Source organism: Dipodomys ordii, unplaced genomic scaffold (assembly GCF_000151885.1).
Source record: "Dipodomys ordii isolate 6190 unplaced genomic scaffold, Dord_2.0 Scaffold188, whole genome shotgun sequence".
NCBI classification, from domain to species: Eukaryota; Metazoa; Chordata; class Mammalia; order Rodentia; family Heteromyidae; genus Dipodomys; species Dipodomys ordii.
In genome coordinates, this window is record NW_012267404.1 from 551,956 (window position 1) to 568,429 (window position 16,474).

Consider the following 16,474-nt stretch of genomic DNA (forward strand, 5'->3'; position numbering starts at 1 on the left):
TGCTTGCCTTGCATGCATGAGGCCCTGGGTTTGATTCCTCAGCACCACATAAGCAAAAAGAAAAAAGCTGGAAGTGGCGCTGTGGCTCAAGTAGTAGAGCACTAGCCTTGAACTGAAGAGCTGAGGGACAGTGCCCAGGCCTAGAGTTCAGGCCCCACGGCCCAACCCGCCTACCCTCCCCCCCCCAAAAAAAAGAATAAACATTTTTTTTTTACAGCAGGTAAATGGGAAAGTTGAAACTTGATTAATATCATAATCCAGTTAAGAATTATATATATGTATTTTTCATAAACTATGTTTACATTAACAACCAGATTTCTCTATCTGGTCTCAGTATTTCAAAGTGCATAGTTGGTAACATATATATTTAAAATAAATAATAGTGTTACTTGAATAATATTTCTATATATAGCTAATGTATATTTCTATTTTAGGGAAGATGTAGAAAAAGTTAAGACATCAGGGGATTGGAAAACAGTACATGATTTTTATCTTACAACATTTGATTCTTTCCCAGAATTAAATACTGCATTTAAGGTAAGAATATATAAAACATTTTCTTTTGTTTTTAGTTTAACATTTTCCAAAATATATGACTTTATCTCATTACCAACAATGAAATAACTTTTTAAATAAAAATACATATATTGATTTTAAAAAATCAAATATGTAACAAATATTACTTAATACCTTAACTATTAAATTTGTATGGCTATTAATGATTGACTCAATTCTTTTAGTTTTTTCATTGTTAAGGCTTAAACTCAGGGCCTCAGCCTCTTACTGGTCTCTGTCACTTGAGCCACATCCCCAGTCTTCTTGCTGGTTTGGTTTCCATTCTTTCTTCCACTCCCCCCTCCTGTCCCTCCCTCCTTCCTTTCCTTTCCCTTTCTTCCCCCCCCTTCCTTCTTTTCCTTCCATCTTTCTTTCTTTTCTTTTCTTTCTTTTTCTGGTCAGTTGGACATATCATCTCTCAGACTTTTTTGTCCAGGCTAGCTTCAAACCATGATCCTCAGATCTCAGCCTTCTGAGTCACTAGGATTACAAGTATAAGCCACTGGTACCCAGCTAATGGTTCTTTTTTACAGAATACTTTTATAAAATAGTAAAAATTATCAAAGAATAGTGATTCAGATATTACTAATAATAGTTCTTAAAATGTTATATACACTAAATTTTTAAATTAAACTTACAGAAAGATGCCACGGCTTTATTTAATACAATTGAAGACTCTGGGATTAATGCTAAATTTGTGAATGCTGTGTATGATGCCTTACTTAGTACTGTAAGTATTATTTATGAACACATTCAGATGGTACAATTCTGTTTCTCTTCTGTATTTCAAATATAACCATACAATGTAAAAATCACTTTGTAACATAAGTACATTAGAAACTGATATCATTTTATAGTAAATGTAATTGAATTTCTCATTAATTATTACAAATATACTACTCTGTACTTTCTGCATAAGTTTTCTGTAAATCTGAGACTTCTCTAAAAAATAAAGTGTATTGCTAAGAAAATTGGGCAGTCATATCACAAGAGCCATCTCACCCAATGGCCAAATATGAATCAATTTGGCTATTAAAATCAAAATAACAATGAATTATAACCATTGTGGAAAATAAGAACAGTTGAATCCATCTAATGAAAAATAGATGATTGATAAATATATTTTGAAAGTAGGAGAAATAAAAAGAATGTGGACTAGTAAGTATACAAGGAATTAAAATGTTTAAAATTTAAGATTTACAACCATTATAGTAATAATTGAGGTAATCATTATCATAGTCAGTTAACTAAATTGCCAAATTGACAGCTGACAAAAGGTGATGTGATGCACTGAGGTATCATTTATGAGCCTACCAAAAATATAATCATAAGAAAATAGATGGAAAAAAAACAATAAATGTCTAAGCTCTTCAAAAATGTCGCTATCATGAAAGACAAAAAAATGAAAAAAATGGTAAGGAGTTTTGAAAATAGTTATCGTGGAAGGTAGCCAACTATTGTAAGATTGTCAGTGTTGTGAAGTATCCTTTTGACTGCACAGTGTGTGTGCAGTTAGCCCATAAATTTAATCTTTCTCTTACAGGTCTTTCACTAAAACTATTGTTTTCCAGTTATGTAACTGTTGTTGATCATCAAAGGACAACTGGACATATTTTTGCACTTGTCTAGTGCATATCCCAGGGAGCATTCTCACTGGAGTTTTACATCATTTTTGTTTCCTAGAGCTTTAAGAGGAAAAATGAATATTACTCTATTAGTACTTAGCCATCACATCTGATATTAATTATTGAAACTGATATGTAATACAGTTAGCACATAAAAGTCTTAAATAGCTAATCAGATTACATTACTTTATTATTTTCTTTTGCTTACAGCCTCAAGACATTCAGAAGACAGTATTGAAGGGAATCATTAACAGTCTGTTACGAGAGTGGAAAGGGTAATTGTAACCAGTATTTTAACCAATAAATATAGATTACTAACTTACATATCTCATATATCTTAATACTCAGATATTTTAAGTGAATCATAATAATAACATGGATCAGAAAAGGATTATAAAACACTTGCAACAAAGATGCTTAACCCAGTTTGTGATTTCTCATAGGCTCCATACAAAAGCATCTGGAAATTGGTGAATCATTTAAAATTATGGCATGTTTTGTGTAGAAATATACATTTTTAACAAATATAGGTTGGATAGTAATCAGCAACCACAGTTTAATAGTATGGGCATTACATTTAGCTTTTGAGATGTGTAGTAGCTTAAGCAAGTATTTGTTTATATCCAGTACAAAAAAAAATCATCCTACCATAAATTTAGTTTGGGGGGCTGGGAAGGTAGCTCAGTGGTACTGCGCTTGCCTTGCATGCATGACGCCCTGGGTTCGATTCCTCAGCACCACATAAACAAAAAGAAAAAAGCCAGAAGTGGCGCTGTGGCTCAAGTGGTAGAGCGCTAGCCTTGAGCTGAAGAGCTGAGGGACAGTGCCCAGGCCCAGAGTTCAGGCCCCACGACCGGACCCAAAAAAAAAAAATTTAGTTTGGGGCTTCCTGGTAACCAGAGAAAACTTTTCAGAAAATTATTACTGGCCTCAGAGAGAATAAGTTCCTGTTACTTCTCAGTCAAGTGCCTATGGATAGAAGAGAGCTAGGTCTTGTGGCTCTTCTCTATAATTTTAGCTACTTGGGCTGCCAAGATTAGAAGGATTATGGTTCTAGGTCAGCCTGGGCAAATGTTCAGGAGACTTTATCGCAATAGAAGTTGGGCATGATGGCACATGCCAGTCTTCCCAGAAGGCAGCATAAAATAGGAAGATTGTGGAATAGACACAGGCTGGGCACAAAGCAAAACCCTATTTCAATCCTACTAGTGCAAAAAAGGGATGGGGAAGTGGCTGATTTAGTAGTAGAGCACCAGATTAGTAAGCATGAGTCCCTGATTTGAAACCCCAGTACTGCCCAAAAAAAGAACTGGGGAGAATGGTTTAGGCCAAACTGGGAGTTAGATGCTTTCTGAGTACTATAATGAAAATACCATCAAAGCATTTTATCAAACACACTCATACTGTTGTTGCTGATATTTGATAATTCATGTGAACATAAATGACAGTGTCAGTTTAAGAAGTCTTTACTGGGATGGGAAAGGATTTCAAAGCAAAGGTGACAGAAATAGATCATATAAGAAAGAAACCTTCTTGAACCTTGAAAATAATAAAGCTTTGATATCTGAGTTTTGTTTTAATCCAAGATTAAGCCAAGATCTTGAAATGCTATCTGATTGTCATGCAAATGAAACTTTTTAATTCAGAAAATGACTTCTGTGAATCTATGAGAGAGTATCAAATAGATCTTGAGTAGGAGAGAATCGCTTACCAGCTTTGTGAATAAAAGAAATTCTTAAAAGCCTAGCAGAGCACATAATCCTAGCTGTTCAGGAGGCTGAGATCTGAGGTTCACAATTTGAAGAAAACCCTGGCAGAAAAGTCTGTGGCCATGAGTTCAAGCCCCACTACTGGCACAAAATAGAAGTTCTTTGTCAAATCCAATCATGTATAATCCAGATTAATGTAGAAAAAAATTATTAATCAGAGATTATTCTTTTACCTAGAAATATACTAGATACACTTAAAATATGATGCGATATGCAAACATACATCATCTATCACTTTAGAAATGGACATATGAACATTCTTTAATGCATAAGTATTATGTAGATTATCCCATATTAAAACAAAAACATAAATACTCTAGAATTGTTGATTATTATTAGACATAGCTATTTCAGAATTAGTCATGATAGATTTTTTTTTCCAATTTGATAGCTAGCTATCCTAGTTAATTCTCTGGCTGGTTGCCTCAGAACCAACCTACTGTATACACAGAATAACTTATAAAAATAATACAGCTTAACTTATTTTTTCATAATGGTTGTTCATTTTTATTAGATACTATGAGATTAAACATTTCTTCAGTAATTGATTATGCTTATTTCTCTTTCAGCCCACGAAGTAAAGATGATCTTAGAGCTTATTTTATACTTTTACAGGTAAGATGTTAAGAACTTCATTTTGACAATATTTTTGATACTTTTGAGAATTATTAATGCTGTAACAAATAAACATCTATTGGATTAAATTTTTTAAAACATTCTAGCAGTTCCAAAGTTTGAACGTAGGGTCTCACACTTGTTATGTAGGCACTCTACCACTTGATCAACTCTCTTTATGATGTTTGTGTTGGGTTTCTTTCGAAATAGGGTCTTTCTTTATGCTCAGGCCAGCCTGAATTGTGATCCTTCTACTTGTGCTTCCCTACATCTCTGGGATGACAGGCAGTCACCAATTTATGCAACCGTTGATGAAGATGGAGTCTTACAAACTTTTTATGTTTTGCCTAGACTAGCCTCAAGCCATTATCCCCCACTTCTGCCTCTAAAGTGGTTGGGATTACAGGCCTAAATCAATGCTCCTGGCCTAAAAATTTAATTCTTGACTCCCTGTCCCACAGTATTTGGGAATAAAAAGGTCCTTTTACATTCTACTCAAACCTCTGTTCTTATAACAGTAGTTTTGCTGGGCTCTAGAACTTGCATTTATTTCCCCATCTACTAGGTTTCAAACTTTCTACGTATTTTTTTAAATTAATGATTTAGAATTCTATTGGAAAGTTAAATTTTGTTTCTATTTATTATAAAGCAAAAATTAAATAAGCAAAAAATGGCAAAATGTTTTCCTTGCCAAATAACAGAATCATAGATGAAAAAAATTGAGGCCTAAATTTAAAAAATTATTATTTTTTTAAGAAAGTTATTAACTTAGGTAACATACTATGTATTATTCTTTACAATTTACAAGAGTTATCTGTATATATTAACTCATTTAAAGGTAAATTAATATTAAATAATGTAATATGGTTAGTTCAATTTATCATAGTAGTGGTAGTATGTCCAATAAAAGGAAATGATAGGAAAACAAAGAACATAAGAGAAAAGAGGGAAATACAGAAAAAACTGACCCAAGAAGTTAATTAAAATAGAGATACAAGAGAAGAAATAGGTAAGTGAGGAGGGAAGAAAGAGAAAACAAAAACCTACAAAAATGACAACATGAAGGTTACATTTTTAGATGACTATATTAGTCATCAGTAAGCTCCAAGAACCATCACTGTGTGAAGTTACTACATAGGGTCACTAATTTTAAATTCTCCTATCCACAAATCAAGTTTAAAAAACATATAGTACTCTCTTATTTTTCAGAATATCAATGATAACCATTTTTATAAGAAATGCTAAAATGAACATTTTGATAACAAGTAGAGTTTGGGAACTGTTCACAAGCCACTTCTGCAGTATCTTTTAACATTTATAAGCGGGGCACTGGTGGCTCACACCTGTAATCCTAGCTACTCAGGAGTCTGAGATCTGAGGATTGCGGCTCAAAACCAGCCCCAGCAAGGGAAGTCTGTGAGACTCTTATCTCCAGTTAACCACCAGAAAAACAGAAGTGATGCTGTTGCTCAAGTGGTAGAGCATATGCCTTGAGCTGAAGAGCCCAGGCCCAGAGTTCAATCCCCATGACTGACCATAAAAATAAAAGAAAAACCAAACCCATAAGTTGTCACAAACTATTACATAGCTCTACCCCTAAGCCCCCCACTTCTGCTTTTGCTCTTAATTCTGCTTTTGCTAACTTATTTAACTGTGGCAGGTGTTTTATCAGTTTATTTCTTGTTTAATTGAATAATAGTGATCGACAGAATAGGTACTGAGCTAGGTAGTTTACATATATTTTCTTCTTAATAATCAAAACAACTCCTAAGACAGATACTATTCTCATCTAAGTGGTAAGGAAATTGAGAATCAGAAGTTTAAGGAACATGCCTGAAGTCACACAGTAACTAGTAGAATCTACCCTCTGACCCAGAACTGACCCATGCTTTCCAATGGCAGGCAGTATAACTTAGTCTCTGCTAATTGAATAACAAATAGGTTATTGTATTGAAGTATTTCCTAGTCTGAAATTTGATTCCTTGAAGTTATCACTTAAGTCGTTAAGCTTAATGCCTTTCCTTTTATATGTTAACACAGTTTTAACCTAATTTTCTTTACTATCTTTTTCAGAATCCTCAATTTAATAACACATCTACGTATGTCATCTATGCTCACTTGCTACGACAAATAGCTGCCTTAGTGGAAGCTGACCATCATTTTCTAGTTCACTGGTTTAAAAAGTAAATCATTCTATAATACTAAGAATTTCTGTACTATCACAATTTTTAATTTACTATTAGTAATTTTACTTTTAAATGTGTTAGATTATTTCAAAGGTCTTTAGAAATGCTTATAAAGGTCTTAGCATTGCTCATAATTTGCAATGCTTCAAAAGTCAATTATAAAAATATACCTTTAATACTATATAAAGTATAATTCAAAACTGTTCTAGCATAAGAATTTTGCTGTACAAGCTCTTGAAAATATCTACTGCTTTCAATTTTTTATTTAACACATTGCTATCACTGCCTTTTTTGTGTATCTCAAAGATGGTGATTGGATTTGCTGGGACATGTTTTTTTATTTCCTACGTGTTTATTAACAAATTCCATCATTATTTTCATGACATTTCCTCCTCACATAAAATCATCAAATTGTAAAAGTAAAAAACTTTTTTCCCTTCAAAACTATGTTCACATTAACATAATTTTCTCCATCATGGGTCAAAGCAAAATCCATACAATTTTTTAAAATAATTTCCTAAGTACAATCAGTTCTCATTATTGACAGTACTTACAAGTCTGCAAAGTCACCACAAATGCTAAATTAAAAAATGCTGAGTGAGCCATCACTTCTTGAAAAAATATAGTTAGGTTCCTGAGAGCCTTTGATCACATTTTTGTTATCTAGTCAGTGTATAACTTTTATCAGTGTTTCTGCTTAAAGATATCTTAATGTAGGTTATGGATTTACTAATAGTGAACTCATTACAGTAGTACTATAAGTCATGAATGAATAGCGCTCACATTAAATGTATTTCCTCCATAAGGTGCATCACATACTTATTACTTATTCTATTATGTAAGTCATTTGTGCTCACTTGGTACAACAGATAGCTCCCATAACTCACTGTTTTAAAAAGTAATGAATCATTCTATAATATTAATAATTTTGTAGCCTCATAGCTTTTAATTTGGTATTAGTAATCTTAGTGTTACTAATATGATACTAGTAAGTAGACAGTAATTTATCACTACCATTAGGGACCATTTTGAAATGGCAGATTCACCAACAAAAAGCACAAATAAATAAGAAAAACATGCCATTTGACTGTATAAAGGATAGTTGTGTACTGTATGAGAACTGAACAAGAAGACAGCCTTGTTCAACCTCATCTGGAAATGTACCTGTGAGGTGACTCAAATTTTTCTTTTTCTTTTTATGTCCACACATGATCATAAAAGCTAAGTATTTATTTTGGAGTTAATAAGCAAACAGGATTAAGAAAATTGGAACATTTATAACTACAGAATCTGTGAATAATGAATAAATACCAGAAGCCCTAAATATTACATTACTAGCCATGTAATAATTTTGGGGTTCAATTCTACTATGTTCATAGTAGAATTTTTTATCTTTTAAAAGATTGCCAACACAAGACAGAGAATTTGAAAGACTGAATAACCTGAAATTTTATGCATATAGGATATAGTTTAACAATGTTTAACAAATGCATTGATAAAATAGAAAATGAGAATTTTAACCAGAATTATTTCAAAATCTTTACCATCAGATTATCCCAGAAGAGGTTCAAACAGTTGGTAGAGAGATTGCTGCAATTTATTTCCTTACGCCTGTTTCCTGCAAAGCCTGAAGAATTTCCCCCTATAACAAAGTGTTCCTGGTGGATTCCATCAGCATCTAAAGTGTTGGCTTTACTTAGTAAGTTCTTCCTGTTTTGTCATGTATGCGTTTCTTTTGTTAAATATTGGAGACATTACTCAAGAATCTCAGATTCTCTGAAGGAAAAATTTGTATTTTTAAATTTTTATTGCCAGTTTCACAATTTATAAGCATGAAAAAATATGTCTTTTACTGAACAGTATTTTGTTTTAAAGCTATTAAGTACATAGTAGTGATTGCTGAGAAACATGAGCTTCCATTAGTAACTGAGGACCCCTAGACAAGAACACACTGATGGGGAAAATATAAGTAGACAGCCATCTGCATGCTCCTTTGGCTCTTAATGATTTCCAAAACAAATTTTTTAAAAGTAAAAACCTACGCTTTGACCACAATATTAAAATTGCCTTTCTCATTAGAGCTACCACTTTTAAAACATAATTTTCTAGGTCAAGACTGGCTGGTAAATGTTAAAATGTTTTTATTTCTAGACTAAATCATATGCTTGTTGGGAAAGGCCATTATGTTAGAATTTATCTTTACAGATACTGCAAACAATTTGGTTCATCCTCCTCTTATTCCTTATACTGATTTCTATAATTCTACACTGGATCATATTGATCTCATGGAAGAATATCATACATGGCAGAGCTTTGGAAACTCTCACAGGTACGATGAAAGACTCATTATTCACCTAAAGGAAATACTATTTAAAATAATGACAATTTTAAGTTTGCATAAATGATATACACATATACCTTTACATATAAATACATATAGTTTAGATATCCAGCCCTGGAAACACCAATTATATTTATTAAATCATTTTCTTTATTTGCTACATTTTGAATGGATATACAAATTAACCTGGTTTTGGTCTAGTTAATAGCATTTTTTCAAGAAGGAAATGATTATATCCGGGTATGTAGTTTCTTCTATCTTATTCTGTGTAGTGCTATCTAGTACAAGAGTCATTTCTCTGACATACTAGATGGTAAATATTTTCAGTTCTGTTATACATTTTTTTAGCACAAAACAGCTTTGGACAAAATATAAATGAATGAGTATGTCTGTGTTCCAAATAAAACAGATGGTAAACCTTCCTTCTCCTAGGGACCATGTTTGGCAGTACCTAATTTATCACATTGATCACACGTACTGTACACTTACATTCACTCCTTTTGTCCCTTATTCTGGAGAAAAAGTGGTTGCATGTTAATTACTGTGTAAAAAGAACAGATATTACAGAGAAAGACTTCACCATAGATCATTTGATACAATTGATTTTCAAAATACCTGACCATATTCTTTAATGCACTACACTTTATATACACACTCGGTTTGGATTACTGTAAGATGAGTATCACAAATATAATTTATTCCTAATCCAAGAAATATCTAGAAGATTGCCTTTATTCTAAAAGAGATTAGAAAATACAGTATAGATAAAAATAATAACTTCAAGACCCTAGATGCATTGCTAAATTGCTAAACTTTCCCAAGACCCTGTCTTACCAAAATTGGCCTGAAATATTGAATGACCTTTGGGACATGTTAGTCCACATCTGACACCCAGAATTAAACAAAAATGTTTCTAGATACTCTAGTCAGTCTTATGGTATTTTCTAGCAAAGCGTTATAAAAATACTTTTCCTCACCTTTAAAGTACAGTGGACATGAAACAACTCCTATTTCAATGACATCTTTAACAGAGTGCTTCTCTAACCATTGCAACTGTGGCACAGAAAATACATACCAAATGAATTATACAGGACTTTAGATAATGTAATCACAGCCCATCAAGCTGGCTTGAACTTGAGTGTGTTCTGGAATCTTAGGGCAAATCACCTCTGACCATAAGCAGACTTATCCGGGTTTATCTGGGTACTTCATGCATATCTCATCATTTTTTGTGTATGCCATAACAAGAGAAAGGTTGAGAAGCATTGTTTTAAAGTTTGTAATGAAGCTGATAATGTGTCCTATGAAATTCACTGCATTTTATTTTCCAATTTTTAGTTATTACTAGTGATTCAAAGTTACTACATACGAGTACTGAACAATCCCTATTGTTTAACAGTTTTGTCTCAGAGCAGAAGCAGTTTCATGTTCAGTTTATACTAGGACTATCTCCTTTTTCTTATAATGTCTTCATTGTGCCCAGTTGTCGCAAATATACCACCTGTCAGCTGAGATGGATCTCAACTATGACTAATTAATTCATAACAGCCTCTTCTAGGCAAGTGCTCCACCACTGAGTTATACACCCATCAGCCAGGTGGTCACTTCTGATGGGAATCTCACTGCTAAGGTGTTACTGCTGCCATATGCATGCTTCATACAATACATTTATGTCTATGTACTTTATGGCTTTTGTTCATAGTATAAGAATGGATTCTTACCTATAAGTGAGGTTATTTATATTACAGCATTAAGTTACAAGTACACCATTAAATAATGTACTAAGAGGAACATAATTTTCCTAATCATCAGTTGGCCTTAAATTTATTACTGTCTGAGCTCAGTGATTAAGTACCTGCCTAGCAAGCACAAGATCCTGAGTTGAAACCCCAGTACCTTTAACAAAAAATACTATTTTGTTTTTTGTGTGCTACATTTATTGCTATGTTTTTTCATTTATGATACACTGCAGAAGTAGCCTTTTAATAGTGGATACTTATATAATTTGAGCATATGAGTTTTCTGTCCTGTTTCTTCTTCATAATACCACTGCTTCCCAGTTCTGGTGTTTTCCATGTTTTTTTCCAAGTGATAATAGATGACTGAATAAGCTGTAATTCTTTATATAAGCAATGAGCATGATAAGCACACATTTCAAAAATTATATATAGTTTCCTTCTGAGAATAAAAGCACTGCGTATTTAGTAATGGCAACATTCTTCACAGGGCTGTGGGAATTAAGTGATAAATCATTTCACAAATGGTAAAACACAATACAAAAGTAATGTTTTATTACTAGAATGGGTACCTTAAATTCCCGTAGTATAATTTTGCTAAAAATACACCATTTTGCTTTTTTCTGTTTTCACTTGTTAAACAGGTTTTCCTTCTGTCAGTACCCGTTCGTTATTTCTATAGCTGCCAAAAAAATCATTATTCAGAGAGACTCAGAGCAACAGATGATAAGCATCGCAAGGGTAAGCCAGCTATAAGACTACTTATGCTAACTATAATAAATATAGTAAATAATAAATAAGTCAGATGTCTGTTGGATTGTTTCTAGCATAATCTTAAAATGTTAAAAATAAAATTACAAAGTGCTTAAACCTGTAAGGCAATTTACAGAAGAGAAGACACACCTCATCTAATCAACTTATTATATTACAAATGTAGCAGAAGAGTCAGTGTATCTCACAGACTCATATTTCTAGGAGCTTGTTGGACCTCATTCTATATAATTCTCTTCCTGTTCAGGTTACAAGCAGATCACTGATGAAACCTAGGGTGAAGTGATAAGGATCTTTAAAAGACAAATGAGTAAAACCATTGTAGTATGTTCTAGGCTTTATAAAAATCAGAAACAGCCAAGAAATTAGAAAAGTATATATCTTGGAGGACTAGGAAACATACCCACAAAGTTGTGAATGATGTTTTTGTTTTTGTTTTACTTGGTTCCTCAGTTCCTAGGAAACTGAGATAGATGCATGGAGATCCGTGAAAGCTAGGATAGCAGTCAGGCTGACATTAGACAGATTATAGAACACAGTAAAGCTCATATTTAGGCCTCTCCATGAACATCCCCTACCATTTACCAAACAGAAAAGTTACATTTGTCTAATAGATTAAATGAGGTTTCTGTTGTTTTATTTGGGAGGGGCCTAGTGTAAAGTCAGGGTTTTGGCTTTGCTCGACTGTTGCTCTAATACTTGAGCCAGACTTCCAGCCCTATTTTTCGCTGGTTATTTTGGAGATAAGAGTCTTATGAACTTTTCTGTCCAGGCCAGCCTCTACCTGAGATCCTTCCACTCTTGGCTTCCTGAGTAGCTAGGATTACCTAGTCATCAGTACCTGGCTAAAATTAATTTAGGTTTTTTTTGGTTTTTAGTACTTGGATTTAATCTCAGGGCCTTAGTTAGTGCTCAAGACTAGTTAGTGTTCTACCACTTCTGGCTTTTTTTGGTGATTAGTTGGACATAACAGTATCACAGACTTTCCTGCCTAGGCTGGCACTGAACCACAATCCTCAGATCTCAGTCTTCTGAATATATGTGTGAGCCAACAGTGCTCAGTACAGCTCTAATGAGCTTTATTTAATTAGTGCTGTAGACTGTATATTTAAGAACATATATCCAGTTCCTACTCATGTTACATTATTGCTCCACAATTTTAAAAATTAAAAGGAAGCTTGAGTATAATCTAAGTAAAATGCAGAATATATGAAGAATATAAAACCTAAACCCTAAATTGCAATACTTCTAATTACTGTAAAAATAAGAATTATATAATAGTAATTTAGTTCCCAGAGATATTTTTTCTATCATAGATAAAGATAAAAGCATTCAGTGGCTGGTGATATCCTAGAGTTATCTTATACTGTGTGAGAATATTACAGGAAAATTTATTGCCTTTAGCTCTTAAGGGAATTCCAAATTCACATTCCTCCCACCCCCTGAAGAATGAGTTTAAACAGATATATATAGCATCTGAATTGTTACTCGATTTTGAACAGATACAGTCTCAGAAATGAACTTTTTCATTTTGATATTGTATAATATAACTTTCCTAGTAATTTTCCTCATTGGGCTATGTTATTTATTATGTTTTAATGAAAATCTAAAGAGCTAGAAGATTGTCCAGCTTTTTCTTAAAATATTGTCTTTTGTCATTCACCCTTAAAATACTAAATATCGTTTTTTTTCTGGAATTTTCTTATACTTAAAAGGAAAATGGCAGGTATAGCCTAGCTCACAGAGCATGGAAGGAAGTGAGTAGAGATTGGAGAGCCAAGTAGCATTATTACTTCCTAGAAAGGTTTCCCAACAATTTAACTTGTAAACTGCAATTTTACTTTAAATTAATAACTGGTTATTATTTTGACACAGGACAACCCTATTGGTAGTTAAATGTAAGCAAGAGCTTTTATGCTACAGTCTAAAGCTGCAAAAGAAGTTCCACTGAAATGACTTCCTCAGTCAGACTGTCTAGAATTCTTACTTTTATTATGTTACTTCTTTCATTTTTTATTAATATGAATTCCTAATAGGAAGAAAAATGACTAAGTTTGTTTGCCATCCTCATACTAATATAAATTTATGTTTTGTTCATCTACATCATAATTGCTCTCTAGGAGCTATGCTAGAACTAGAAGATAAGAATGGTAGATAAAAGAACATACACAACACAGAATTCTGTCTCAAATGAAGATCTTTTTAGTAATAGAGAACTCAGTGAAGCAAAACACAGTTAAAAGCACTTAGCATTGGATATTGGAGCAGTGGAGAAAGCTCTTAAGTGTTTTTTTGTAGTAAGCAGTATAATACAGAATATAATGTGGAATTCGAAGTACCCTTTTAAGTTATATACTTTTCATAGATTAAAAACGTGTTTTTTACCTACTAAAAGTAAATTACTATATGTACTTCAGATGTCTGAAATGTTCATCTTTAATCTGTACAAAAACTTGTTTCATTGTTATCAAAGAATATGGAATAGTCTGATTATTTAGGTAAATGAATATAGAAGCATGTAAATTTTATATGATAAATGACCTATATTCCTTATATTTTAGTATGTTGGTTTTTATATACTTAGTGATTAAATTTTTAAGAGCTATGAGAAACAGATACTTTAACTTTTACAAGCATAACTATTGGTGCTATTTTAGTAAATTTTCTTTAGTATTTTCCCTATATGGGAAAACTTAGAAGAGTTGAAGCAGTATTATATATAATTTGTTCATTACTTTCCTTAGGTGTATCTTTCTTATAGTATTTACATGGTTTTCAAAACCATCATTCTTAGTGGCTGTAGCTACATTCAATTTCATTAGCTAGGTATGTCTTAAGATACTTAACAATCTTGGCTTTTGTGGCTACAGCTGTATAAACAACTAGCATTATATGAAAAAAGGTATGGATGTTAAACTTTTTTATAATGTTGATCAATTACTTTCTAAAAGTAGAATAATTGTGCGTTTAGAGTAAATTCACTGTCTAAAATACCTTAAGTCTGGGTTTATTATCAGAAGTATTTACCATGATTTAAATATTCCCATTTTATATTTGTATTTATGAAAGAAAAACTTCATTATTTAAGAGATGAGACAAATATGAACTGTAATGCACTGTTCTTTATATAGAAGTCAATTCATTTTTGGTCCTCCCTATGGACTCCCTTTGGCAATTGTTTCAGAATAAAGCATTTTCACAAATCAAGTTGTTGTAGTTGATTTTATGAAATTGTTTATATAAGTAGTGGCACAGGCAATAATTAAGAGATTTTTGACTGAACTATTTAAATGTTTTAAATGAAAGCATAATATAATTAAAAGTGAAAATGTTTACTCTCTTATTTAATTAGCAAAGTCTGGTGGATAAAGTATCTCGAAGACAGAGACCTGATATGAATATGTTATTTCTAAATATGAAAGTAAGGCGGACACATCTGGTTAGCGATTCACTCGATGAGGTATAATATATTCTAAGATATATTAATTTCTTTAAATTCTTAAATATGATTCATTACTTAAGTCGTAGAAACCTATTTTTTTTTTGTCCGTCATGGGGCTTGAACTCTCAGTCTGGGTGCTGTCCCTCAGCTCTTCAGCTCATGGCTAGTGCTCTTCCACTTGAGCCATAGCACCACTTCCAGCTTTTACTGTTGCTGTGGTGCTGAGGAATCAAACCCAGGGCCTCATGAGGCAAGGCAAGCAGTCTACCACTGAGCCACCTTCTCAGCCCCAGAAAGCTATTTTTTATTTCTATATGCATATTAAGTATTTCTCCTTAAAATTTGAAGCCATAGTTAAAATCAGTTTTATATAGTTAAGCTTTATATTCATTTTTATGATTATTGATGGTATGTTGTTATTGCACTCAAAAAGGACTAAGAACACTTAAATGAGTAACTCCTGTTTTTTAGTATGTTACCTGAATTCTAGACTCACCTATCTCTGACTTGATACATATGTTATGTAATTTATGCAAGTCCTAGATTATCTGTAAAATTGTAAGTTGAAACTACAGATTCTATTGGGCATACTCAAGTCCACATAAATACTGATTGTATATATACATGAAGCTTCCTGAAGATAATGACTGGTTTATTTATCTGGCTTTTTAAAAATTCAGTGTTCAAGAAATGTTAAATGAAAATTAATTATTTTATGGTATAGTCTACTAAATTAAAATTCTGGTGGGCAATATGATATTGGAGGCTATCCTTGGACAGGACACATTATCTGTAAAACAACCAAACACCTAGTTCACTGGCAAATTTGGGATGGATGGATGGATTGGTGGGTTTTGTAAATTAGATAAAGACTGTCTTAACAGTTTCCAGAATCAAAACCAGTTAATTCTCTTGTCACTGGCCTTGGTTCTTTTCTTCTATATAATTTCTTCAAATAGTTAACCCGGAAAAGAGCAGACCTGAAAAAGAAGTTAAAAGTTACATTTGTAGGAGAAGCTGGTTTGGATATGGGTGGCTTAACTAAAGAATGGTTCCTTCTTCTAAATCGCCAAATTTTTCATCCCGATTATGGTGAGTTTTTCATTTTGATGAAGTCTTTTTTTCCTAAGTGTTAGGAGTCAAGTAGTAACTTATTTTTAATCTGCTTTATGATTTTGCATACTTGTGTCAATGATAAATGACATATTTTTATTGTAAAGATACTGTACAGAGGAGTTACAGTTACATGAGCAAGATGAGTCCATTTCCTGTTGAGCATTGTTACCCCCCCTTTGTGTTAATTACTGAATGACCTTTTTTTGTGGGGGGGTCCAGTAGTGGGCCTGAACTCTGGGCCTGGGCGCTGTCCCTCAGCTCTTCAGCTCAAGGCTAGCGCTCTACCACTTGAGCCACAGTGCCACTTCTGGCTTTTTT

The 16,474-nt window shown here is 32.9% G+C and overlaps 1 protein-coding gene across 1 annotated transcript in view; it reads left to right on the plus strand.

The window, feature by feature from the left end:
* The window catches only part of Hectd2 (HECT domain containing E3 ubiquitin protein ligase 2), a 64,856-nt gene that overhangs the window by 30,792 nt on the left and 17,590 nt on the right, over window positions 1-16,474 (plus strand). The window contains exons 4-13 of the mRNA XM_013034318.1: window positions 435-537; window positions 1,196-1,285; window positions 2,391-2,455; window positions 4,519-4,564; window positions 6,638-6,747; window positions 8,301-8,449; window positions 8,956-9,079; window positions 11,472-11,568; window positions 14,951-15,058; window positions 16,000-16,132. Coding sequence (XP_012889772.1) covers window positions 435-537; window positions 1,196-1,285; window positions 2,391-2,455; window positions 4,519-4,564; window positions 6,638-6,747; window positions 8,301-8,449; window positions 8,956-9,079; window positions 11,472-11,568; window positions 14,951-15,058; window positions 16,000-16,132 — 1,025 coding nt within the window. The remainder of the gene's footprint in view (window positions 1-434; window positions 538-1,195; window positions 1,286-2,390; window positions 2,456-4,518; window positions 4,565-6,637; window positions 6,748-8,300; window positions 8,450-8,955; window positions 9,080-11,471; window positions 11,569-14,950; window positions 15,059-15,999; window positions 16,133-16,474) is intronic.